General features: G+C 44.5%; 1 protein-coding gene across 1 annotated transcript in view; it reads left to right on the top strand.

The window, feature by feature from the left end:
* Nucleotides 1–3,017: 3,017 nt before the first annotated feature.
* TRPV3 (transient receptor potential cation channel subfamily V member 3) overlaps nucleotides 3,018–27,805 on the top strand; it is a gene marked incomplete at its 5' end in the record, with an annotated part of 53,758 nt that continues 28,970 nt past the window's right edge. Inside the window, 7 exons of the mRNA XM_083379718.1 lie at nucleotides 3,018–3,139; nucleotides 14,005–14,094; nucleotides 17,078–17,182; nucleotides 20,220–20,306; nucleotides 21,099–21,256; nucleotides 25,225–25,401; nucleotides 27,711–27,805. The exon at nucleotides 27,711–27,805 is cut by the window's right edge and continues 46 nt beyond it. Coding sequence (XP_083235844.1) covers nucleotides 3,018–3,139; nucleotides 14,005–14,094; nucleotides 17,078–17,182; nucleotides 20,220–20,306; nucleotides 21,099–21,256; nucleotides 25,225–25,401; nucleotides 27,711–27,805 — 834 coding nt within the window. The remainder of the gene's footprint in view (nucleotides 3,140–14,004; nucleotides 14,095–17,077; nucleotides 17,183–20,219; nucleotides 20,307–21,098; nucleotides 21,257–25,224; nucleotides 25,402–27,710) is intronic.

Here is a 27,805-nt window from a genome sequence, read left to right as displayed (position 1 = left end):
TGGAGTCACTGAAGCAGGAGGTGTGAGCTTAGATGGACTCCAGAAGATGGTAGAGGACAGGAAGGCCTGGAGGAACATTGTCCATAGGGTCGCGATGGGTTGGACACGACTTCGCAACTAACAACAACAACAAATAAATCAACCCCCCCTTTCCCCTCCCCTCCCCTTCCCTTCCCTTTCCCCTTTCCTTTCTCATTTCCCCTTTCCCCTTTTTCTCATTTCCCCTTCCCCTTTCCCCTTCCCCTTTCCTTTCCCCTTCCCCTTCCCCCTTCCGCTTCCCTTCTCTTTGCCTCCCTTCTTTCCTTCTTCCCTTCCCTTCTTTTTCTTTCCCTTCCTTTCTCCTCTCTTTTTCTTTCCTTTCCCCTTTCCTTTCCTTTCCTTTCCTTTCCTTTCCTTCCTTTTTCCTTTCCTTTCCTTTCCTTTCCTTCCCTTCCTTCCCTTCCCTTCCCTTCCCTTTCCCTTTCCTTTCCTTTCCTTCCTTCCCTTCCCTTCCCTTCCCTTCCCTTTCCTTTCCTTTCCTTTCCTTTCCTTTCCTTTCCTTTCCTTTCCTTTCCTTTCCTTTCCTTTCCTTTCCTTTCCTTTCCTTTCCTTTCCTTTCCTTTCCTTTCCTTCCCTTCCCTTCCCTTCCCTTCCTTTCCCTTCCCTTCCCTTTCCTTCTACTTCCTTTCCTTTCCCCTTTCCTTCCTCCCATCTCAAAGCAGGCTGGCTGGAGAATTCTGGGAGCGGATGTCCACAAGTCTTAAAAGTATTTGAGGTTGAGAAACACCGTCTTACTTTATTTGACTTCTCTACCTGTTCTTATTAAACAGCGTTTTGCTTATACGAGACAATCTTGTTAATTAGTTTGTTTTTAAACAGGATTCATTGTGTTCTTATGGTGAGATATAAACGTTTATAAAGTAAAGTTAAAATCATCCAGTCGCGCCTTGCTTTTTATTAACTGCACATTCTTTCTGGCTTGTTGATGAGGTTGTGCAAATTGAGGTCAGGCAGCTGTAAAAATACACAAGTGGCATGAAATTTAATTTAATTTCTCTGGCTTGGCCAACTTCCTCTTTCCAGCTTGGGATGCAATTTTTATTAATTAAGTAATTTTCTTTGTGGATCTATATTCACCCACCCTTAGGATCCTTGGGGGGACAACTGTGGATAAATTTTTGGAAAAATGAGGCGATTAGAATGGCCTGGGGTGGTAGTTGAATTGTTATAGGAAGTGCAACAACCTGAAATTTGCAAATTCTAATTCACCCATAAAGGAGAATATTTGTGGCTCTGTAGCCCTGGGTGCTCTCTGAGCTTGGGGGTTTTCTTGCAGATATTTCATTAAGCAATTTAGGGAACCCCAAATTTGCTTCTTTTAGGAGGGAACCGGACATCATTGTGTTTCTTTTGAAGAAAGAAACTTCCTCAGCTCTGACTAGATACCCGTATAATGAATTTTGTTTTGATTTTTTTAAAAATTGTTAATAAAATAAATAAATAAAGGGGATTCTTGTCCCTATGGATTGCACCACGGCTCCTGGGTTGTATTCTTTCCTTTAACGCTTTAATGCTCCAAAAAGATATGTAATTTTAATGCAATTAAAATTAGTTCAGTTTTAATGTAAAGTGCTCCGAGCCATTTAATAAAGGGCAGGTTGGACGTGAAATGAAATAAGAGATGATGGCCACAGTAAAATCAGCAGCGTTTCCATAACCTGTTGAGTTTCTTTATTCTGACTGAATCACATTATCCAGGGTGTCTGTCCACAGAGGAAGATCAAAAGAATCAAGATGGCACCCATGTGGGTGCGACAAAAGCTTTGATGACATCACGGCGGAGGCCACCTTGATCTGTTTGACCATTCCATGCGGACACATCTGGATCATGCCGTTATGTGGGTGAATTTGAGCATGGTGTTATGAATAGAGACAGTCTGGTGCAATCAATAAGGTGTCAGCTTAAAAACTCGGAGACGGTGAGTTCTAGTCCTGCCTTAGGCATGAAAGCCAGCTGGGTGACTTTGGGCCAATCATCAGGAGACCGGGAGTTCTAGTTCCGCATGAAAGCCAGCTGATGAACTTTGGGACCATTACCAGGAGACAGTGAGTTCTAGTGCCACTTTAGCCATGAAAGTTAGCTGCCTGACTTTGGGCCAATCACCAGGAGACAGTGAGTTCTAGTGCCACTTTAGGCATGAAAGCCAGCCGGGTGACTTTGGGCCAATCACCAGGAGACAGTGAATTCTAGTCCCGCCTTAGGCACAAAAGCCAGCTGGGTGACTTTGGGCCAATCACCAGGAGACAGTGAGTTCTAGTGCCACTTTAGGCATGAAAGCCAGCTGGGTGACTTTGGGCCAATCATCAGGAGACCGGGAGTTCTAGTTCCGCATGAAAGCCAGCTGATGAACTTTGGGACCATTACCAGGAGACAGTGAGTTCTAGTGCCACTTTAGCCATGAAAGTTAGCTGCCTGACTTTGGGCCAATCACCAGGAGACAGTGAGTTCTAGTGCCACTTTAGGCATGAAAGCCAGCCGGGTGACTTTGGGCCAATCACCAGGAGACAGTGAATTCTAGTCCCGCCTTAGGCACAAAAGCCAGCTGGGTGACTTTGGGCCAATCACCAGGAGACAGTGAGTTCTAGTGCCACTTTAGGCATGAAAGCCAGCTGGGTGACTTTGGGCCAATCACCAGGAGACAGTGAATTCTAGTCCCGCCTTAGGCACAAAAGCCAGCTGGGTGACTTTGGGCCAATCACCAGGAGACGGTGAGTTCTAGTCCCGTCTTAGCCATGAAAATCAGATGAGTGATTTCGGACCTGTCAATCTCTCTCAGCTCAGCCCACCTCAGAGGATTGTTTCTGTGGGGAAAATAGATGGATTAGGTATATGTTCACCACTTTGAATGAGCGATAAAGGAATAAAGGTAGGGCAAAAAAAAAATCTGTTAAATTCAATCCGATCCAATTCAGTTCAATCCATGAGCAGAAGACCTGCAGACAATGTTAACTCGCCGAGTTTTCTTTCACCTAGAACGATGATCAAAGACATCAAGGAGATAGTCCCTCTTATGGGGACCAAGAAGCCGAGTCCTCAGGACACTACGCTGGCGGCCGGGCAGGACAAGAGGACAACCGAAGCGACCCCCACCAAGAAGAGGTAAATAGCCCATTTCTTGGCAGATGTTACAGCTGCTGTGCAAAGCTGGGGATTCCACAAACCATCTTGTTGAAAGGATACCGCTGGATTATCACAGCTGACCTATTTCTATACCTTGCGAAATGGGCAGAGAGACGGAGTTTCGGATTATGGCGAGCATCAAAACCATTTAATTGGCTCAGTTAGAGTAGGAGGAGAGGCACATTAATTGAGGGTATGAAAAAAAAAATCAGGAGTCTGGTAGCCCCTGTTTTTTTTAAAAAAAATAAATAAAAATAAACCAGTTTTATTTCAGCTATCAGAATCCTGAGTTTTTAATCTGGTCAATTCTCTATATCTGTGTTTCTCAATCTGGACAACTTTAAGATGGGTGGACGTCAACTCCTAGAATTCCCCAGCCTGCATGCATTAAGATGGGTAGACGTCAACTCCCAGAATTCCATAGCCAGCCATGCTTTAAGATGGGTGGGCTTCCACTCCCAGAATTCCCTAGCCAGCATTGCTTTAAGAGGGGTAGACTTCCACTCCCAGAATTCCCTAGCCAGCTTGCTTTAAGAGGGGAGGACTTCCACTCCCAGAATTCCCCAGCCAGCCTGCTTTAAGATGGGTGGGCATCCGCTCCCAGAATCCCCCAGCCAGCTTGTTTTGAGAGGGGAGGGCTTAAAGAAAAAGGAAGAGCTCCTTGCATTATAGAATTGCCAAGGTTTAGCAATGCACAGTAACATTGCCCAATCGTAATTGATTAGTTAATTTCAGGATAGGATCCAATAATCAATCTGAGGTCTGCTTTCATTGTTTTGGATTCAGAAGGCCAGAATAAAACTAATTGTGGTCAGAGAAGTAGGGTAGCAGCAGTAAAGGTAATACTAAAGAACTAACAATAACCTCATTAATAATAATAAAGGCAGTGAAGCTAGTATACCGGGAGGGAATATAGATACTCCTTGACTTACAACCACAACCGAGAAATTTGTTAAGTGACTTTTGTCCCATTTTATGACCTTTCTTGCCACGGTTGTTAAGTGAATCACTGCAGTTGTGAAATCGGTAACATGGTTGTTAAGTGAATCTGGCTGCCCCATTGACTTTGCTTGTCAGAAGGTGGCAAAAAGGGGAGGGAATCACACAACCCCGGGACACTGCGACCGTCATAACTACAAACCAGTTGTCAAACATCTGAATGCATATCACGTGACCATGGGGATGCTGCAGTGGTCGTAAGCGTGAACAATGGTCATAAAAACTTCCAGTGTTGGGAGCATTCACCACTTCTGGAGGCAGGTTGTTCCACTGGTTAATTGTTTTAACTGTCAGGAAGTTTTTCCTTAGTTCTAGGTTGCTTCTCTCCTTGATTAGTTCCCACCCGTTGCTTCTCGTCCGGCCTTCGGGCGCTTTGGAGAATAGCTTGACTCCCCTTCTTTGGGGCAGCCCCTGAGATACTGGAAGGCTGCTATCCTGTCCCCCCTCGTCCTTCTCTTCATTAAACTACACATACCCAATTCCAGCAACCGTTCCCCATATGTTTTAGCCTCCGGTCCCCTGATCCTCTTTGTTGCTCTTCTCTGCACTCTTTCTAGAGTCTCGACATCTTTTTTTACATCGTGGTGACCAAAACTGGATGCCGGATTCCAAGTGTGGTCTTACCAAGGCCTTATAAAATAATAATAATAATAATAATAATAATAATAATAATAATAATAATAATAATAATAATAATAAAGAATGAGAGGGTGAAGATCTTGTGGGACTTCGGACTACAGACAGATCGCCATTTGGAACACAACACGCCAGATTTTTTTATTTTTTATTTTAATTCCATTTATATCCCGCCCTTCTCCGAAGACTCAGGGCGGCTTACAAGCTTAGCAGTAGCCTTCATTCTATGTATATGCCTGCTTATTAGGGCTTTCATAAACCCCCCAAGCGGCATTATTACAAAGTCAGCTTAATTGCCCCCAACAATCTGGGTCCTCATTTTACCTACCTCGGAAGGATGGAAGGCTGAGTCAACCTTGAACCTGGTGGGACTCGAACCTGCACTAATTGCAGGCAGCTGGTGTTACTTAAGGAGGCATTAGCCCACTGCTACACCAAGGAGCAGTCGTAGAGAAACGAAGCGTACAGCTGATTGATATCGCTGTACCAGGAGATGCCAGAGTCGAAGAAAAAGAACTGGAAAAAATTACGAAATACCGCGACCTGGCCATCGAAACTGCACGATTATGGATGAAACGCGTAACAGTGACACCCATTGTCATCGGGGCACCGGGAACTATGTCCAAAAACTTTGCAAAACACATCAAGAAATTGCAGCTTCCTGCAATAACTCCAGCAAAGCTACAAAAAATTGCGCTATTCGGAACATCTTACATTTTAAGGAGATACCTGGTTGATACCTAGGATGCTGGCAGCAACCCGTGTCAACCATTAGTGCCAGTCAATTTGAGTGTTCAGTTGACTGAGTTTCATGTTTTATGAATAAAAGTTTTATAATAATAATAATAATAATAATAATAATAATAATAATAATAATAATAATAATAAAGTTGGAAGGGACTTTGGAGGTCATCTAGTCCAACCCCCTGCTCAGGCAGGAAACCCTATCCCATTTCAGACAAACGGCTGTCCAGTCTCTTCTTAAAAACTTCCAGTGTTGGAGCATTCACCACTTCTGGAGGCAAGGAGTTCCACTGGTTAATTGTTCTCACTGCCAGGAAGTTTCTCCTTAGTTCCAGGTTGCTTCTCTCCTTGATGAGTTTCCATCTGTTGCTTCTTGTCCTGCCTTCAGGGGCTTTGCAGAACAGCTTGACTCCCTCTTCTTTGGGGCAGCCCCTGAGATACTGGAGTACTGCTATCATGTCCCCACTCGTCCTCCTCTTTGTTAAACTAGACATTCCAAATTCCAGCAAACGTTCTTTATACATTTTAGCCTCCAGCCCCCTGATCAAGATAGAAAAATGTGGATTAGATAGCATCACCACCAGATGGGTTCGTAGCTGGCTGACAGGCCGTACTCAGCGTGTGGTCCTTAATGGAACCACATCTACATGGAAGGAAGTGTGTAGTGGGGTGCCCCAGGGCTCTGTTCTGGGCCCAGTGCTCTTCAACATCTTCATCAACGATTTGGATGAGGGGATAGATGGGGAACTCATCAAATTTGCAGATGACACCAAACTGGCAGGAATAGCCAATACTCCAGAAGATAGGCTTAAGATACAGGAGGATCTGGACAGACTCGAACACTGGGCACTATCTAACAAAATGAAATTCAATGGTGAAAAAAATAAGTTTCTGCATTTAGGCAGGAAAAATCAAATGCACAGGTATAATATAGGTGGTACCTTGCTCAATAGTAGAAACTGTGAGAGGGATCTCAGAGTCCTAGTAGACAATCACTTCAATATGAGCCAGCAGTGTGCTGCAGCTGCCAAAAAAGCCAACACGGTGCTAGGCTGCATTAACAGAGGGATAGAATCAAGATCGCGTGAAGTACGAATACCACTTTACAAGGCCTTGGTAAGGCCACACCTGGAATACTGCATCCAGTTTTGGTCACCACGATGTAAAAAAGATGTTGAGACTCTAGAAAGGGTACAGAGAAGAGCAACCAAGATGATTAGGGGGCTGGAGGCTAAAACATATAAAGAACGGTTGCTGGAATTGGGTATGTATAGTTTAACGAAGAGAAGGGTGAGGGGTGACATGATAGCACTGTTCCAATATCTCAGGGGCTGCCCCAAAGAAGAGGGAGTCAAGCTATTCTCCAAAGCGCTTCTGGAACCAGCTGCCTATGGAGCTCTGGATGGCTCCCGACCTTCGCTCTTTTCGCCGTGACCTGAAAACCTGGTTATTCGAGCTTGCCAGCCTGGACTGAGGGATTGGGGTGTTAAATTTTCATAATTTAATTTATTTTGTTTGGGGCTAAATTTAATTTAATCTACTTTTAACTTTTGTATGTTATATTTTAATTGCCCTGTACACCGCCCTGAGTCCCTCGGGAGAAGGGCGGTATATAAATCTAATAAATAAATAAACAAGTAAGTAAGTAAGTAAGTAAGTAAATAAATAAATAAATAAATAAATAAATAAATAAATAAATAAATAAGAAAGAAAGAAGCAACGGATGGAAACTCGTCAAGGAGAGAAGCAACCTAGAACTAAGGAGAAATTTCCTGACCGAACAATTAACCAGTGGAACAACCTGCCTCCAGAAGCTGTGAATGCTCCAACACTGGAAGTTTTTAAGAAGAGACTGGACAGCCACTTGTCTGAAATGGTATAAGGTTTCCTGCCTGAGCAGGGGGTTGGACTAGATGACCTCCAAGGCCCCTTCCATCTTATTATTATTACGGTATGATTATTATTATCATCTTTGTTGCTCTTCTCTGCACTCTTTCCAAAGTCTCAACATCTTTTTTACATCCATGGCGACCAAAACTGGATGCCATATTCCAAGTGTGGCTTTACCAAGGCCTTGTAAATGGTATTATGTATTACGGCTGTTTTTCACTCTTGCGATCGTTGCAGCATTCCCCAGGGCCATGTGATGAAAATTCAGACGCTTGGCAACTGACTCGTATTTATGACGGCCGTAGCGTCCCAGGATCCCGGGATCCCCTTTTGCGACTTTCCAACAAGTAAAGTCTATGGGGAAATCAGATTCACTTAACATCCAGGTTGCTAACTTATCAACTGTAGTGATTCACTTAATAACCGTGGCAAGAAAGGTCGTAAAGCGGGACAGATCTCACTGAACCAATGTCTCACTAAATAGCAGTCATGTACAGTTAGAATCTACCGGCGTTTTCTTCCCAAACCCCTTATTTCGCTCTGTGATTTTTTTAAAAAACAAAACAAAATTGTGTTTAATATATTTCGATTACCCTCCCGCCCAATCCAGACAGCTTTATTTGTCAGGGAGCTTCCGGCGTTGGCACCAAATGTCGAGTCGCCAAGGGCAGCTTCCCAACCTGGGTGTGCCGTCCAACATTCCTTCAGTACACAGGAGCAAGTAGATTAAATTGCAGAAATTTAATTTGTTGCAGGCGCTTCCAAGTCTCTTCTGGAATTCCTGAGCTGAGATGGGCCTTTAGTTTGCAGTTTTATTGCTGGGATCTCCAACCTTGGCCACTTTAAGACTTGTGGACTTCAACTCCCAGAATTCCCCAGCCAGCCTGCTTTAAGATGGGTGGACTTCCACTCCCAGAATTCCCAAGCCAGCATGCTTTAAGATGGGTGGACTTCCACTCCCAGAATCCCCCAGCCAGCCTGCTTTAAGAGGAGCAGACCCGCTCCCAGAATTCCCCAGCCATTCAAGCTTCAAGATGGGTGGACAACTCCCAGAATACCCCAGCTAGCAGGCTTTAAGATGGGTGGACTTCCAGAATTCCCAAGCCAGCATGCTTTAAGATGGGTGGACTTCCACTCCCAGAATTCCCCAGCCAGCCTGCTTTAAGAGGAGCAGACCCGCTCCCAGAATTCCCCAGCCATTCAAGCTTCAAGATGGGTGGACAACTCCCAGAATACCCCAGCTAGCAGGCTTTAAGAGGGGTGGACTTCCACTCCCAGAATTCCCCAGCCAGCCTGCTTTAAGAAGGGTGTACTTCCACTCCCAGAATCCCCCAGCCAGCCTGCTTTAAGAGGAACAGACCCGCTCCCAGAATTCCCCAGCCATTCAAGCTTCAAGATGGGTGGACAACTCTCAGAATACCCCAGCCAGCAGGCTTTAAGAGGGGTGGACTTCCACTCCCAGAATTCCCCATCCAGCCTGCTTTAAGAGGGGTGGGCTTCCACTCCCAGAATTCCACAGTGAGCCATGTTGAAGTCCACAGGATTTGTGAATGCTGGGATTTTCAACCCACCCATCTTACAGTAGGCTGGCTGGGGAATTCTGGGAACTGAAGTCCAGAAGTCTTAAAGTGGCCAAGATTGGAGACGCCTGTTTTAGAGAAACATCTGTCATAGATAAGTCACCTTCTTAACCTCTCACATTTACATGTGCAAGTAGGCAAGGGCATTTTTTATCAGCAGGAGAAACCTGGGTGTGTTGTCAGAAGGTGACAAGGCAGTGAATCGTCATGCAGGAGAGTATCCTCCTGACATTCCTCACGTGCCCAGAGCACAGTGACTCCATTCCGAAGCCAGGGTGAGTAAGAACGCTGAAGGTTGCTTTCTCCAGCTGTAGACAAAAGGAATGCATTTCTGGCAAGATGAGAATTCTGGGAGTGGAAGTCTTAAAGCAGGCTGGCTGGAGAATTCTGGGAGTGGAAATCCACCCTTCTTAAAGCGTGGTGGCTGGGGGATTCTGGGAGTGACTTGAGAATTCTGGGAGTTGAAGGCTACCCATCTTAAAATTCCTGAGATACCAGAAATACTTGAGAAGAAAGTTAAAGAGACGACATTGCATAAGGAATGTGATGGTCAGCAAAACATGATTTAAGCTTGGGAAAGGAAGAAAGCATCAGCAAGAAACCTGGATTTCCTGGTGGTGCTCCATCCATCAAGCACTAAGTAGCCCAACCCTGATGAGCTTTTCAAGGTCAAGCAAGGTCAAACTGCTGCTGGTAGCCACTGCAACAAATTGAATCACAACCCCTAATTTGCTGTTCCACCTAACTGACTCCACCTCTTCCCAGCTCTCCAATTCTCCCAAGCCGTAAACTGGAATTAATATATTACTAGCTTATATAATTCACCTACTTCCTCATTAGACTGTTTGAGAGTGTGCTGTCAAACTATGAGTCACTTTGCAGCACAACTCCATACAACAATTAAACATCCCTCCCAGGAATACAGGTAGTCCTCGACTTACAACCAGAATTGGGACCTGTCAGAGTCACTAAGCGAGTCACATGCAATTTTATGACTTCTTTTGTTTTTGCATTATGCAAAGCACAGTCTATTGAGTGAATCTGGCTTGCCCCGTGGATTTTGCTTGTCAGAAGCCAGCCTGGAAGGTTGCATGGGGCATTCACACGGCCCCAGTATGCAACAATTGTCATTAATACACGCCGGTTGTCAAGTTTTGGAATTGGCAACCACATAGCCACAAAGATGCGGTGACACTTGTAAGTTTGGTGTTCTGTTCGTAGATCCCTTTTTTTCAGGGCCGCTGTAACTTTGAACTGTCATTAAATGGCACTCTGAGGTCGTTCAGCAAGTCCTTGACTTGTGACTGTTCATTTCGCTTAACAACAGGGGCACCAAAGGTTGTAAATACAAGCGTGGTTCGGTTAACAACTGACTTGCTTAGCAACGGAAATTCTGGTCCCAAACTAACTGTACACATTGCGTTAAAACTAGCTCAAGCCATTGTAAACAGAGATCCCGATTCGAAGTGGCTGTAATTGGTAGTCCTCGCTTTACGACCACAGTGGAATCCAAACTTTCTTTCTTTCTTTCTTTTTTTTAACGGTGGTTGGGTAATTAAAAATAAACAATAGCAAATAACAAAATCATTTGTAGATAGCTCAAATTACATCAACAAAAATTCCCTTCTCCGATTCCCTTAGTTATAATAACACAGTCAAATTAATCAAATTAATACATTTCTAATTGTAACACAGTCAGTTAGAACAATTTTCAATATATTTTCACTTATACATATCCATGTCCTGTTTTGGAGTTTTACCTAATTGCAATAGAATATTCCAAAGTAGCCTATAATATATAAAAGAAAACTTAATTTTTGGGTAGCCCCCATTTCCCCCATTTCATTATATAGTAATTATCCTGTCTAAAATACATACTTTGTTCATTTCGGTGCATTCTTATTTTATACAAGTTTATTCTGTTTAACATCTTAATACTATAAATCAATTCTAATAGCTAATTTTCTTTTCCCTTAAAAGTCTAAAAGTTAAGTATGTCCACCTCCACTATTCCTAAAGGTTGTTTTCAGTGCCAGGTGTTCCCAATTTTTATTTTTAAAGATAATGTCAAGGACAAATCTGTTACAGCCAGATCTCAGAGTAAAAAAAAGGTTTACTTGCTATACCAGGATTCGCCACAAGATGTCCTCAATAGCATGTACAATCCTTTTCCAGACTAATATAAGGCTTTTATCCAATTAAATCATTTTTAGCAGTAAATATGGTAGTAGGTTCCCACAGAAATAAGCGATAAGAACTTTTTAGTGGCCCCAAAATTCCAGAAGTACAAATAGGGTTTTCTTAGTTATTTAGCTTATTCATTTGATTTCTTTTGAGGCGTTAAGGTTTTAATTCCTCAAGTAAGCATTCGCGGATCTTTCAAGAATTGGGGAAAAGATTTCCAGGAAAGTCCCACAGGGATGTAATTAGGGAAGTAAGAAAGGTAAGGTCTCACCCAAATCTTCCAGATTGCTTCGTTGTACTTGATAGTGATTTTGGCTTTCGGCAGGGAACAGCTTAGGGCCAGAGGAGGAACTCTGGATCAAATGGAGGGCTACCGCCCTTCTGCGATTGCAGAGAGAGCCTCCTCATGGTGGTCACCCCTCCAGGGCGACTTTTAACCGTTTTCAGGGTTCTCCGAGGAAGAAAGACTGGACGGTGGGGAGAAGCTTCTTTCCACACGTCTGCCAGCGCCACACACGCAAACCGGAAGCCGGAATCCAAACTTTCTGTTGCTAAGCAAGATGGTTGTTAAGTGAGTTTGGCTCCATTTTACAATCTTTTTTGCCACAGTTGTAAAGGGAATCACTGCAGTTGTTAAATGAATCATGCGGTCGTTAAATGAATCTGGCTTCCCCCATTGACTTTGCTTGTTGCCAGACAGTTGGGAAGGTCCGATTTGGCGATCACATGACCCCAGGACACGGCAACCATCATAAATATGAGCCAGTTGCCATGGGGATGCTGCAATGTTTGTAAGTCTGAAAAACAGTCCTAAGTCCCTTTTTTCCAGTGCTGTGGTAACTTTGAACGGTCGCTATATGAATTGTTGTAAGTCGAAGATCACCTGTACACGTACATACGTACATGACATTCGTTAGCAGTCAGGAGTTTAAATCAATATGCTCACCATACCTCCCTGTCCTCTTTATTCCAAGAACCACCCGGTGAGGTAGGATTAGGTGAAGAAAGAGCAATTGCCACAAGGTGACCCAACAGGATTGATCTTGGTTTGTGTAATTGCCACAATTGCCTGAATCCCTAGTTCATGATCCTTGCGTCAGAGAGCATAAAAAAAAAATTCCCTCTCTGCCACATCAGTCAGACTCTCTCGCAGACATTTGGACAAGCACACAAGTCTGCGTTTGTGCCACTCGCTCAAGGAGCATGCAAACGGCTGCATTCACACAACCTGCTAACCTCGGCTTCTTTTAACCTTGATCTGTGTTTTTGTGGCTTCGTTGGAAGTGTGAACCTCATCCTCTTCGGGAGAATGCATGATTCAGGGCCGTAACAGGGATTAATTCAAAACCAGGATGTCCTGAGAACCAGGCCACTGTGAGTGTGCTCACGTGTAACACAGAGACTAAATCCAACATTGGTAGATCTGACAGCACAGAATTGCCTAACCAGGTCAAAAAAACCCACTATAAGTCAGGGGTCTTCAACCTTGGCAACTTTAGGACTTGTGGACTTCAACTCCCAGAATTCCACAGCCAGCATGGCTGGCTAGGGAATTCTGGGAATTGAAGTCCACAGGTCTTAAAGTTACCCAAGGTTGGAGGCCCCTCCCACTTTCTTAAGTAACTTTCTTGCACCGAGAGGGCATTAGCAAGACTTCAAGACATCCACAGGCCGTTCCTCATTGGCCAGACAGGCACCAGGAGGTGTGGCTTGCTCATTACAGCCAATCAGAGTTGGGGAAGTGCACTCAGCATTGCCAGCTGCTCCCAAAGAGTTCTATAATAGAGGAGGTCATAACTGGGCTGGTCTGTCTCTTCAACTCTTTTGCAAGGAGGACCTGGTAGACAAAAAAAAAAAAGGTAGTTGCTTAGGTTTACATGTTCAGACAATAGGAAGTATGGGGAAAGTGGGTTTAATCCAGATTAATACTGTATTGCATCCATTCTTGTGCTAAATTTAACACTTTGGGTATGTGAAAGAGAGAGAGAGTCGAGTGGTAATTCTGCTTTTTTTTGTAAGTTTGCAAACTTATTAACCCCTTTCGTGGGCATAATTAATTTTGGTAGGAATGAGGTTGTTTATTTATTTCTTAAATTTATATGCTGCTCATCTAGCCATCCAAAAGTAAGTCTGGGTGGACCTGGGGGTGATTTGCAACTTCCTGCTTAGTCAAGGTCGGTAAACTGGACTAGAAACTTGAAAAACCAAATTGAAGGATGCAGTGTGTCCATGACGTCGCCAGAAAATGTGCTCAGCTTGGAGAATTTGATTTCATTTTAAGTGAAATATAGGAAGGAAGTCAGAAAAGTCAAGGGGGTGGGGGTTGGGACTAAAAGGCTCCCCTGCCTTCGTGGCTGCCATTTTGACTTTTTTGACCTTTTTGACTCCCTGCCGAGCAGGAAACCACCTGCCTACTATCGCCATGTGTAAGGCCTTTGGTTGCGCCTTCTGGCTTACAAACGTTCAAAATTTAGCTGTTTTTTTTCCCTTTGCAATCAGGCTCCATCCGGGTCTGTAAACTGGACTAGAACCTTGAAGAAGCCAATTGAGGAAGGCAATGTGTCCATGAGGCCACCAGGAACTGAGCTCGGCTGGGAGGGTTTGATTTTTTAACGGAAATATGGCAAGGAAGGTCAGAAAAGCCAAGATGGCGATTGGGATGGAAGAAAGGCCCCTCCCTTTGTGGTGGCCATTTTGACTGTTTTGACTTTTTCCGGAGTCCCTGCCCGCTGCTGCCATGTGGAAGCCCCTCGTTGCTTCTTCTGGCTGATGAGTGATGGATATTTAGACGTGTTTTTCCTTTGCAACTAGGCTCAATCCCGCTTCTCTTCTTTTTCCCTCCACCCACTCTTGGCGTATCAAACCCAGGCAGATCCCAAACGCCACACCTCACCTGGGCAGGTAAGTGTGACCCACTGCAGAATGACTGGACTTCCCTTCTTTCTTACTCAGTTGTTGTGTTCTTAATGTTTTTTTTCCCTTTCTCCTCATGATTCTTTGGGGCTTTCCTCTCCTCAAACCCGGCCACTTTAAGACTTGTGGACTTCAACTCCCAGAATTCCCCAGCCAGAGGAATTCTGGGAGTTGAAGTTCACCATTCTTAAAAGGGCCAGGTTTGAAGACCCCTGTTTTAATCCAACTCTGTAAAGAAAGGGTGAAAAAGGTTGAGACGATGGCCACAAACACACAACCATTCTACTTTTTAATGTGTGACATGCAGTTGTGGTCTCCATTTTGACTTTTTTTGCCCCTTCGGCACACACTCCATTCAAGCTCCTTTGCGCTTTCAAGAGGCAGTGATATATTTTTTAATCAGGATTATACCGCTTTCCACCCTGCCTTCCCCGAGGCACCTTAGACTACATTTCCCATCATTCTCCACCGGTAAACAGATGTAATGGGTATTAGGTAAAGGTAAAGGTTCCCCCGCACATGCGTGCTAGTCGTTTCCAACTCTAGGGGCCGGTGCTCATCTCCTTTTCAAAGCCGAAGAGCCAGCGCTTGTCCGAGAACGTCTCCGTGGTCATGTGGCCGGCATGACTAGATGCCAAAGGCGCACGGAATGCTGTTATGGGTATTAAAGCCCAGCAAATTTGGAGGGCTTCATTAAAAGTCCTTGAAAAGAGCATCCTGACCCAAATGTGGGATAGTCCTGGGCAGTGGAGGGGATAAAAGAGGCTAAAGGCATTCCACGTTGGTGCTTTCGGGAAGCTATAGTGACAGATAGACACTTCTTGTTCAAGGAGCTTCAATAGATATGGATGGATGGATCTATAGGATGCACGGATGGACAGATGGATGGATGGATGGAAAGATGGATGGACAGATGGATAGATCTATGGAGAGATAGATGGAAAAATGGATGGATGGATGGATGGATGGATGGACCTATTGACAGATAGATGGATAGATAGATGGAAAGATAAGTGGATGGATGGATGGATGGATGGATGGATGGATAGATAGATAGATAGATAGATAGATAGATAGATAGATAGATAGATAGATAGATGATGGGTGGATGGGTGGATTAATGGTTGAATATGGATGGTGGATGGATGGATGGATGGATGGATGGATAGATGGAAAGATAAATGGGTGGATGGATGAATGGATAGATGGTTGGATGGAAAAATGGATGGTTGAATAGATCTATGGATAGACATGTGGATGGATGGATGGATGGATGGAAGGATAGATGGAAAGATAAATGGGTGGATGGATGAATGGATAGATGGTTGGATGGAAAAATGGATGGTTGAATAGATCTGTGGATAGACATGTGAATGGATGGATGGATGGATGGATGGAAATAAATGGGTGGATGGATGGATAGATGGAAAAATAAATGAATGGATGGATTGATTGAATAGATCTATGGATAGACATGTGGATGGATGGATGGATGGATGGATAGATGGAAAGATAAATGGGTGGATGGATGAATGGATAGATGGTTGGATGGAAAAATGGATGGTTGAATAGATCTGTGGATAGACATGTGAATGGATGGATGGATGGATGGATGGATGGATGGAAATAAATGGGTGGATGGATGGATAGATGGATAGATGGAAAAATAAATGAATGGATGGATGGATTTAATAGATCTATGGATAGACATGTGAATGGAAGGATGGATGGATGGATGGATGGATGGATGGATGGAAAGATAAATGGGTGGATGATGGATGGATAGATGGTTGGATGGAAAAATAAATGGATGGATGGATGGTTGAATAGATCTGTGGATAGACATGTGAAAGGATGGATGGATGGATGGATAGATGGAAAGATGGAAAAATAAATGGATGGATGGATGGATGGACAGATGGATAGATCTATGGAGAGATAGATGGAAAAATGGATGGATGGATGGATGGATGGATCGATGGACCTATTGACAGATAGATGGATAGATAGATGGAAAGATAAGTGGATGGATGGATGGATGGATGGATGGATGGATGGATGGATAGATAGATGATAGATAGACAGACAGACAGACAGACAGACAGACAGATAGATAGATAGATAGAGGATGGGTGGATGGGTGGATTGATGGTTGTATAGATCTATGGATAGACATGTGGATGGATGGATGGATGGATGGATGGATGGATGGATAGATGGAAAGATAAATGGGTGGATGGATGAATGGATAGATGGTTGGATGGAAAAATGGATGGTTGAATAGATCTGTGGATAGACATGTGAATGGGTGGATGGATGGATAGATGGATAGATGGAAAAATAAATGAATGGATGGATTGATTGAATAGATCTATGGATAGACATGTGAATGGATGGATGGATGGATGGATGGATGGATGGAAAGATAAATGGGTGGATGATGGATAGATGGTTGGATGGAAAAATAAATGGATGGATGGATGGTTGAATAGATCTGTGGATAGACGTGAAAGGATGGATGGATGGATGGATGGATGGATGGATGGATGGATGGAAAGATAAATGGGTGGATGATGGATAGAAGGTTGGATGGAAAAATAAATGGATGGATGGATGGTTGAATAGATCTGTGGATAGACATGTGAAAGGATGGATGGATGGATGGATGGATGGATAGATGGAAAGATGGAAAAATAAATGGATGGATGGATGGATGGAAGGAAAGATAAATGGATGGATAGATGGAAAAATAAATAAATGGATGGGTGGTTGAATAGATCTATGGATAGACATGTGAATGGATGGATGGATGGATGGATGATATATGGAAAGTTGGATAGATGGATGGATGGTATACAGATAGATAGATAGATAGATAGATAGATAGATAGATAGATAGATAGATAGATATAGATCTCTTCCTGTTCCATAAATCTTACTAATCCACCTTTTTATCCAATATACCCAACAGTTCTCACTTTTTTCTGGAGATCGAAGCCTTTGAGAGCAACGTATCGCCAAGCCGGACATCTCCCCCCATCTTCTCCAAGCCCATGGACTCCAACATCCGCCCCTGGTGGGTACCGCTTGATTTATCTCTTTATTGGATCGATAAGCCCCTCCCCTTCCCCCTCCCCAAATCCCAGAGGCAACATGGGATGAACACTTCACCAGAAGCATGAAATCAGAACATCTCCCTTGTGTGTTCAGATGTCCTTCTGATCTGGGGGTGGGGAAGGTGGGGGGAATGGAAGAGCCTGGGGGGGGGGCTGGTCAAAAAAAAAAGGAATGATGTAGCCACAACCATGGGATGAAAGCCCTTTTTATTTACATTTATCCCCCTTAAATTTTTGACCCCCCAACATACCCTCACTGTCTTCTTTCTCTTTCTTTCTTTCTTTCTTTCTTTCTTTCTTTCTTTCTTTCTTTCTTTCTTTCTTTCTTTCTTCCTTCCTTCCTTCCTTCCTTCCTTCCTTCCTTCCTTCCTTTCTTCCTTCCTTCCTTCCTTCCTTCCTTCCTTCCTTCCTTCCTTCCTTCCTTCCTTTCCTCCCTCCCTCCCTTCCTCTCTGTAAACTCCACTCTCTTCTATCACTGATGATGTTGCCTAGTTGGCTCATGAAACGTCTGCAAGGAAACCAGCATGCTCAGAGAGCACCAAGGATCCCACAATCCATCCATCCATCCATCCATCCATCCATCCATCCATCCATCCATCCATCCATCCATCCTTCTTTCCTTCCTTCCTTCCTTCCTTTCCTTTCCTTCCTTTCTTTTTCTTCCTTCCTTCCTTCCAACCTTCCTTCCTTTCTTTCTCTCTTTCTTTTATCTTTCTTTCTTTTTTTCTTTCTTAAACAAATTTATAAAATTCTGCGTGAATGAACTGCGGGGAGTCCTCGCCATACAATCGTGATGTAGCCCCACATTTTCATTGCTAAGCAAGAGTTCTGCCCCATTTTTCCACCTCTCTTGCCACAGTTGGTAAGTGAATCATTGCACATCAGGGTTGTTAAGTGAATCTGACCTCCCGGTTGACTCTGCTTGTCAGAAGGTTGCAAAAGGGGAATCACGCGACCCCAGGACACTGCGCCGGTCGTAAGTATGAGCCAGTTGCAAAGTGTCTGAATTTTGATCTGCTGACCGTGGGGATGCTGCAACGGTCGTAAAGGTGAAAAACGGTCACAAGTCACTTTTTTCAGTGCCGTGATAACTTTGAATGGTGACTAAACAAATGGTTGTAAGTTGAGGACTACTTGAATATCTGTCTCTCACAATGGGGACCCAAATAAGTCCAGGATGCATCTTATCATAGACGTGAGCAAAAAGTTTCTTCCCCTGCCTCAAGCTTTGAAATCTCGGAGGATTTTCTTAGGAATTTTGAATCATTAAACTCTGGCATTGGAAGGGTCCCTGGAGGACATCTAGACCAACCCCCTGCTCTGTGCAGGAATCCAAAGGAAGGTATCCTGGTCAGAGAAGGTTGTCCAACTTCCTGACAGACTTCCTGAAATTTCCTGACAGTGAGAACAATAAACCAGTGGAACGACTTGCCTCCAGAAGCGGTGAATGCTCCAACACTGGAACCTTTTAAGAAGAAACTGGACAGCCATTTGTCTGAAATGGTATAGGGTTTCCTGCCTGGGCAGGGGGTTGGACTAGATGACCTCCAAGGTCACTTTCAGCTTCTATTCTATTCTGTTCTATTCTGTTCTGTTCTATTCTATATTTTATTCTATATTCTCCTCTCCTCTCCTCTCCTCTCCTCTCCTCTTCTATATTCTATATTCTATTGTTCTATATTGTATTCTATTCTAGTCCTAATTCTTATTCTATTCTGTTCTGTTCTGTTCCTTATTTTATTCTATTATTCTATTCATTATCTATTCTATTCTATTTTCTATTCTGTTCTGTTCTGTTCTTCTCTTATCTGTTCTGTCCTGTCCTGTCCTATTCCATTCCATTCCATTCCACTCCACTCCACTCCACTCCACTCCACTCCATTCCATTCCATTCCATTCCATTCCATTCCATTCCATTCCATTCCATTCCATTCCATTCCATTCCATTCCATTCCATTCTATTCTATTCTATTCTATTCTATTCTATTCTATTCTATTCTATTCTATTCTATTCTATTCTATTCTAATATTATTCTATTCTATGCTATTCTATTCTATTCTATTCTATTCTATTCTATTCTATTCTATTCTATTCTATTCTATTCTATTCTATTCTATTCTAATTTTCTATTCTATTCTATATTCTATTTTCTATTCTCTTCTAAATTCTGTTCTGTTCTATTCTATTCTGTTCTGTTCTGTTCTATATTTTGTTCTGTTCTATTTTCTATTTTACGACCTTCTGACAAGCAAAGTCAGTGGGGAAACCAGGTTCACTTAACAAACGTGTTAGTAACTTCACAGCTGCAGTGATTCACTTAACAACGGTGGAAAGAAAGGTCGTAGGTTGCAAAAGGGGATTAGGTGACCCCGGGACACTGCAACCGTCATCAATAGGACGTCAGTTGCCAAAGCCCTCTTCCTCAAGCATTTTAAATTGTTGGAAACGTAGATCTTAATTTGGGCGGTCCCAAAGAGGAGAAATTCAGAAAAGGACTTTACCGGCAGATTCGCGTCTTCTTCTTCCAGCGATTCAAGAAATACGGGTAGTCCTCGACTTATAACAGTTCATTTAATGACTGTTCAAAATTACAACAGCACCGACCTATGACCTTTTTTCATGCTTACAACCTTTGTAGCCTCCCCATGGTCACATGATCAAAATTTAGACGCATGGCAACAGACTCGTACTGACGACGGTCGCAGCATCCTGGGGTCATCTGATCCCCCTTTACGACCTTCCGACAAGCAAAGCCAAGAGGGAAGCCTGATCCAGTTCATGACCCTTTTTAAGAACCGCAAAGATTTGCTTAATGGCTGTGGCAAGGAAGGTTGTAAGCTGGGGCAAAATTCACTGAACAAATGTTTCACTTAGCAACACAAAATTGGGGGCTCAGTTGTGGTCGCAAGCCGAGGACTACACGTACCCCGATAATTAGATGTTCTCCTGACCTTTAAATTTCTTTTTCACTTCTTTTTCACTTCTTCTTCACGCAGTGCCTCCGCCAACTGTGAGGATATGGATTCTCCCCAATCAATCCAGGATGACATGACAGAATATACCCCAAATGCTGAGAGTTCCTGGTAAGGCAAGTCTGTGTTGGTGCAGTGGAAGTATCTGTGAGGAGGGGTGGGGGGGAGCTATAGATCTGTGTTTCTCAACCTTGGCGGCTTGAAGTTGGGTGGACTTCCACTCCCAGAATTCCCCGGCCAGCCTGCTTTAAGAGGGGTGGACTTCAGCTCCCAGAATTCCCCAGCCAGCATGCTTTAAGAGGGGTGGACTTCCTCTCCCAGAATTCCCCAGCCAGCCTGCTTTAAGAGGGGTGGAATACCACTCCCAGAATCCCCCATCCAGCCTGCTTTAAGAGGGGTGGACTACCACTCCCAGAATCCCCCATCCAGCCTGCTTTAAGATGGGTGGACTTCAGCCCCCAGAATTCCCCAGGCAATATGTCCACTCAAGTTGCCATGGTTGAGAAACGCTGGTATAGATTAATTGCTAGGCTAGATTAGAAGTATTGATTATGTCTTGTCCTCCTGACGTGGGCTGACCTCAAGGTTTTCTAAAATTGATTGGAAAGCATTTTGACAAAGCTTGGCTCCAATTATTTGTTTATTTCTGTGTGTGTCATGTTTGTATGTCTGTGTGTTTGTGTGTGTCTTAATGAAACACCCCCCCACACACTCACAGACAAACCTCATAGCATTCTTACAGGCCCTTCCAAGCCATATTACTATTGGTTGCACAACAGCCTGCCTAGGTAGGCCAGTCTCACGAGCTCCTTGTGCCAAAAACTATCCCTCTTCCCGAAACGGCTTGTTCCTTCCTTAGTCTGCACCCAAAAAAGCACCCACATGTTTCCCCTTTTGCCGCAGCACCAATTCAACCCAAAACGCTCAGCCGAACAGTCGCCGCAAGAAACTGAAAAAATATCTCTTCCGGGCAGTTTCGGAAGGAAATCTGGAAGATCTGCAGAGCGTTCTGGCAGAAATGAAGGACCGGTCCCAGAGATGCCAAAATCTGACTGTCCAAGGTTGGTGGCCTTTGCTGTACCACTGCAGGGTGGAAAAGGTGAATTCGGTGGGTCGAATAGGTTTAGGGGTGCCAAGAACGAAAGGGACACCCCCTTTTCAGGGGCCAAGAGGGTGGCACTTGGGGGTATACTTAGGAGGGTGTCAAAAATGTCCAGAGAACTATGGAAGGCCTATCCCATTTTTTGCAAGTTTGATCGAGAATAGGATAGGATAGGATAGAACAGGGGTAGGCAACCTCGGCTCTTTTATGACTCATGGACTTCAACTCCCAGAATTCCTGAGCCAGCGTGGCTCAGCTTGGAAACCTCTCCCTTTCTCCTCAGCGTGGCTGGCTCAGGAATTCTGGGAGTTGAAGTCCACAAGTCATAAAGCGGCCTAGGCCTAGGCCAGGGGTAGGCAACCCAGATTGTTGGGGGCAATTAAGCTGACTTTGTAATAATGCCGCTTGGGGTGTGTGTGAAAGCCCTAACAAGCAGGCATATACATAGAATGAAGGCTACTGCTAAGCTTGTAAGCCGCCCTGAGTCTTCGGAGAAGGGCGGGATATAAATGGAATTAAAATAAATAAATAAATAAATAAACCTTGGCCCTTTTATGACTCGTGGACTTCAACTCCCAGAATTCCTGAGCCAGCCTGGCTCAGCTTGGAAACCTCTCCCTTTCCCCTCAGCAGGGCTGGCTCAGGAATTCTGGGAGTTGAAGTCCACGAGTCATAAAAGAGACAAGGTCGCTCACCCCTGGGATAGAGTAATGGAATGGAATGGAACGGAACAGAAAGGGACGGAACGGAAAGAAACAGAATAGGATAGAATCGTAAAAGAACGAAACAGAACTGCAAAGTCGCGTGGTCACACAGAGAAACGGACACTTGAGCTGGGTAGTGACTTCTTTATTGGATCAGGAATGAAGCTGGGGCAAAAGGGGTTACCTGGCGTCTCTTTATACCTGCCCAGGTGAATCGCGACCAATAGATTCGAACCTGGGCTTCCCGCCAGGGCAGGTGGCCAATGGATTTAAACCCTGGCTTCCCGCCAGAGCTGACCATGCCCTGGGGCTGTCAACGACTCGCTCTATTCAGGCTTTCCCGCCAAAAACGGTTATAGCCTGGAGCTGTCCAGCCCCCTGCTGTGCTGGCATTCCGTGTATGCTTTAAGAGCATACACTACACCCCTTCCCCCATAGTGAGGAATTACCCTCTGTCATTCTGTCTCCCATAACTATATACACTTATTTACACTATACACAATGTTTACATTTGTTACTCCTTAGTTGCTTCTCCACCCCCCCTAAGAACGCACATAGTCAGCGAGGTAACTTGGAGCCTTGTGCGGCCTGTTTGATCTTCTTGGGACTGGTTCTCCTGGTGGTGTGGTGCTGTTTCTTGACTCTCTTCCTTGCCGTGATTGTTGTGGTGGATTGTGGTGTGTGTGTGTGTGTTGCGGTGCCTGGGTTTTGTGTTCTGCTGGGTTCTGGTGCCTGCCTGCTTTCCCTGTCAGTCTCCTGCCTGGGGTGAGGTTGCCACTGTGTCCCTCTGGTAACCCTCCTGGGTGTTTGTGTTAGTGTTGGCTCTTCCTCCTCAGCCCCCAGTGTGTCCTCAACAACCCTTTCAGGAGCCCTTTTCCTCAGCTGGTCCAGGTGCCTCTTCCAAAGGAGTCCCCCCTCCACCCTTACTTTGTAGGAAAGGGGTCCTGTTTGCTCTAGTATCTCCCCTGGCACCCATGGGTGACCTGTGCTATAGTTTCTAGCCCAGATGGGGTCCCCTGTGTTGAAAATTGTTTTGATGTTAGGGGTCCCGGCGTCTGCTGCTACCCTGTCTGGGTGAAGCCTGTCCAGAGTTGTTATGAGGCGTCTGCCCCATCTGAGTTCCGCTGGGCTTTTGCCTGTGGCGGTGCAGGGTGTTGCATGTTGGTGTAGGAGGAAGGTGGCCAGTCTTTGCTTCCAATTCCCCTGCACTATGCACTTGAGGGCATCCTTTGTTGTCTGCACGAATCGCTCAGCCAACCCATTACTGGCCGGGTGGAAAAGAGCCGAGGTGGCGTGCCTAATCCCCAAGGTCCTCAGGAACACCTGGAAATCCGAGGAGGTAAATTGTGTTCCATTATCTGACACGATCACATCAGGCAACCCATGCGTGGCAAACATCCCCCTCAATGCCCAGACCAATAGATTCAAACCTGGGCTTCCCGCCAGGGCAGGTGGCCAATGGATTTAAACCCTGGCTTCCCGCCAGAGCTGACCATGCCCTGGGGCTGTCAACGACTCGACTCGCTCTATTCAGGCTTTCCTGCCAAAAACGGTTATAGCCTGGAGCTGTCCAGCCCCCTGCTGTGCTGGCATTCCGTGTATGCTTTAAGAGCATACACTACAAGAACAGAATGGAACGGAACGGAATGGAAAGGAATAGAATGGAAAGGAAAGGAAAGACAGAATAGAATAGAATAGAATAGAATAGAATAGAATAGAATAGAATAGAATAGAATAGAATAGAATAGAATAGAATAGTTGGAAGGGACCTTGGAGGTCATCTAGTCCAACCCCCTGCTCAGGCAGGAAACCCTATACCATTTCAGACAAGTGGCTGTCCAGTCTCTTCTTAAAAAGTTCCACTGCTGGAACATTCACAACTTCTGGAGGCAAGTTGTTCCACTGGTTAATTGTTCTAGTGATTAAGGCACCAGGCTAGAAATCAGGAGTCGGGGAGTTCTAGTCCTGCCATAGGTATGAAGGCTGGGTGGGTACTTATGGGCCAATCACCAGGAGATGCTGAGTTCGAGTCCTGCCTTCAGCATGAAAGCCAGTTGGGTGATTTGGGGCCAATCACCGGGAGGCAGAGAGTTCTAGTGCTGCCTTAGGTACTAAAGTTGGCTGCCTGTCTGACTCTGGGTCAGTCACTAGGGGACTGTGAGTTCGAGTGCTGCCTTAGGCAGGAAAGCTGGCTGGGTGACTTTGAGCTAGTCCTTAGCCCAATCCACCTCACAGGGTTGTTGTTGTGGGGAAAACAGGAAGAGGAAGATGCGTTGGATATGTTTGTCACCTTGACATTTGTAAAATATAATAAAGGCAGGATATAAAAAGTAAGTAAGTAAAGAAAGTGTTATCTGATTGGGGAAGTGGCAGGACATATTCCTTCTGGGAGGGGAATCTAGTTGTTTTTAAAAATAACTTTGAAAGTAAGAAATGGCTTCCAATGGTCTTATGATGTGGTGAATTGACATATTCTAGAAGGAAAAAAGGAATGTTCTAGAATTCCTCGGAATATACTGGAGCTCCCTGTAATGTTCTGCTATTCTCCAGAATGTTCTGGTTCTCTCTAGAAAGTTCTGGTCTTCTCCAGAATGTTCTGGTTTTTCCCTAGAAACTTCTGACTTTCTCCAGAATTATTCAGGTTTTCTCTAGGAACTTTTGTTTTTGTCCAGAATGGCCTGGTTTCCTCTGGAAAGTTCTGCTATTCTCCAGAATGTTCTATTCTTTCTCTCTCTCTCTCTCTCTCTCTCTTTCTTTCTCTTTGTCTTTCTCTCGTGTTCTTGTTTTTCTCCAGAATGTTCCGCCTTTCTCTAGGATGTTCCGGACTTCCGGAATGGCAAGCTTTGTCCATTTATAATAAGAAACATTAACTTTTTGAACCCCGCCCTATGAAGCACCATTTGGATCCTCAATCACCGCATGACTGGATCCCTGCAATTGCTTTTTTATTATTATTATTATTATTATTATTATTATTATTATTATTATTATTATTATTATTAGTATTATTATTATTATTATTATTATTATTATTATTATTATTATTATTATTATTATTATTATTATTATTATTATTATTACAAGCTTTTGGTGCAATTATGCCTTCTCGTTTGCCTCCCCACAAAGGAATCGGTGACTTCCTTCTGTTGGATGGTGGTAGCGTTCCCAATCGGCCTTAATTAAAATGGCAGGACCTCGTGGATAATTTATCCTTCTTTTCCAGAATATCTGATGAATAAGATGACCTCCTCCGACACCGGGAAAACCTGCTTAATGAAAGCTTTGTTGAACATCAACCAGCACACCAAGGAAGTTGTGAACACGCTGCTGTCGTTTGCAGAAGAGAACCAAATCCTAGAAAAACTCATTAATGCAGCCTACACGGAGGAAGCCTATAAGGGTATGGGCGCCTCTTCCGGGTTTTAAAAAAATTGCAAAAAGTTTCACAGCAACTGCTTCGTTGGTGCACTCCAGGGAAGGCTCTGAAAGATTTATTTTGGCTGGGAAGCGGAGAAAATAGATATTGTAAGCAGCATTCCCACAACAGCCTCAATCTAGTCAGAAGATTCGCCCTGAAGATCAATTGAATAATGTATTTTTCACCATACAGGTAGTCCTCGACTTAACAACAGCTCATTCCGTGACCGTTCAAAGGTACAACGTCCCTGAAACAAGAGACTTAGGGCCGTTTTTCATGCTTATGACCCCATGTTCATGTGATCAAAATTCAGACAGTTGGAAACTGACTCGGTCTTACAACCGTTGCACTGTCCCCATGGTCACATGATCAAACTTCAGACAGTTGGAAACTGACTCGTACTTATGACTGTTGCAGTGTGCCCATGGTCACGTGATCAAAATTCAGACAGTTGGAAACTGACTCGGTCTTACGACCGTTGCAGTGTCCCTATGGTCACGTGATCAAACTTCAGAGAGTTGGAAACTGACTCGGTCTTATGACCGTTGCAGTGTCCCCATGGTCACGTGATCAAACTTCAGAGAGTTGGAAACTGACTCGGTCTTACGACCATTGCAGTGTCCCCATGGTCACGTGATCAAAATTCAGACAGTTGGAAACTGACTCGGTCTTATGACCGTTGCACTGTCCCCATGGTCACGTGATCAAACTTCAGACAGTTGGAAACTGACTCGGTCTTATGACCGTTGCAGTGTCCCCATGGTCACGTGATCAAAATTCAGACAGTTGGAAACTGACTCGTACTTATGACCATTGCACTGTCCTGGGGACACGTGATTCTCTTTGGTGACCACCTGACAAGCAAAGTCAATGGGGAAGCCAGATTCACTTAACAACGTAGCCACTGCAGTGATTCACTTAACCACTGTGGCAAGCAAGGTTGCAAAATGGGACAAAATTTCTCTTAGCAGCTGTCTTGTTTAGCAACCAAAAGTTTGGGCTCCATTATGGTGATAAGTCGAGCACTACCTGCAGATTAAATCATAGACTAATGAGAAAAAGTTATCACAGTTACTTAAGACTCAAGACCTGTTATTAATGTCCTTTAAAAGGGGACTGTTCTTACAACAGGCCTCCACGGTAAGGGTCAAAAAAGTCAAAATGGCAGCCTCAACTGTGCGATGACCCCTCCCTTGGTTAGTGGTCTGTCCTTGCATAACCGCAGACACCATTTTGACTTTTTTGACCCCCGTCCTGCATGGATGTTCCTAGCCACGTCTTTTTCTAAAGGTGTGTGTGTGGGGGGTATATCTGACATCCGAGAATATGTGGGTCCAAAAAGCGGGCCCCAGTGTCCCCCATCTCTTCTGGACAGCCCCGAAAATGGCAAACAACGAAGTTGAATAGGTAGAGCATGTTTTTGTAAACGTTTAACCACGTTTAGCGACACGCCTAGCGAGTCATAGCTGTTTGAGGTCGTGGAATAAGTGTCCAGGTTTACCCCAGGAAGTGAACTGTAAGCGTGAAGACGCTTCCTGAAAGATAATTTTTGAAATAGGAGCTTGATGAAAGGTTAAAATGGAAGAAACCACAATTAGATGAATGACAAAGCCTCTTGCTCACAGTGAGCCCGCAAGCGAAGGAGGTTTATCTTAAGTCAGGTTCTCGAGCTTGACCACTTTAAGAGGGGTGGACTTCCCAGAATTCCTCAGCCCACATGATTTAAGAAGGATGGACTCCAACTCCCAGCAACTTAACTTGCTTTAAGTTGAAGATGGAAATTTAAGTCCACCCGTCTTAAAGCATACCGGCTGGGGGATTCTGGGAGTGGAAGTCCACCCCTCTTAAAGCATGCTGGTTGAGGAATCCTGGGAGTGGAAGTCCACCCCTCTTAAAGCATGCTGGCTGGGGGATTCTGGGAGTGGAAGTCCGCCCCTCTTAAAGCAACCTAGTTGGGGGATTCTGGGAGTGGAAGTCCGCCCCTCTTAAAGCATCCTGGCTGGGGAATTCTGGGAGTTGAAGTCCACTCCTCTTAAAGCATGCTGCCTGGGGAATTCTGGGAGTGGAAGTCTACTCATCTTAAACATGCTGATTGGAGAATTCTGGGAGTTGAAGTCCACTCCTCTTAAAGCATGCCGGCTGAGGAATTCTGGGAGTTGAAGTCCACCCTTCTTAAAATGGCCAAAGTGGAGAAACCCTCATCTGAATTATTGTGGTGTTTTTTTTTCCTTTTTCAATATTGAAACTTGCAAAGAAACATCTTGATTCTCGTTTTTGCTTTTCCAACCCAGGACAGACGGCTCTAAATATCGCCATCGAGAGACGTCAGTACGACATCACTCAGACCCTCATTGAGAAAGGGGCGGACGTCAACGCCCATGCCCAG

This window comes from Vipera ursinii, assembly GCF_947247035.1.
Source record: "Vipera ursinii genome assembly, chromosome: 1".
Taxonomy (NCBI): domain Eukaryota; kingdom Metazoa; phylum Chordata; class Lepidosauria; order Squamata; family Viperidae; genus Vipera; species Vipera ursinii.
The sequence above is the reverse complement of the archived record's forward strand: the minus strand, read 5'-3'. Positions and strand labels throughout refer to the sequence as shown.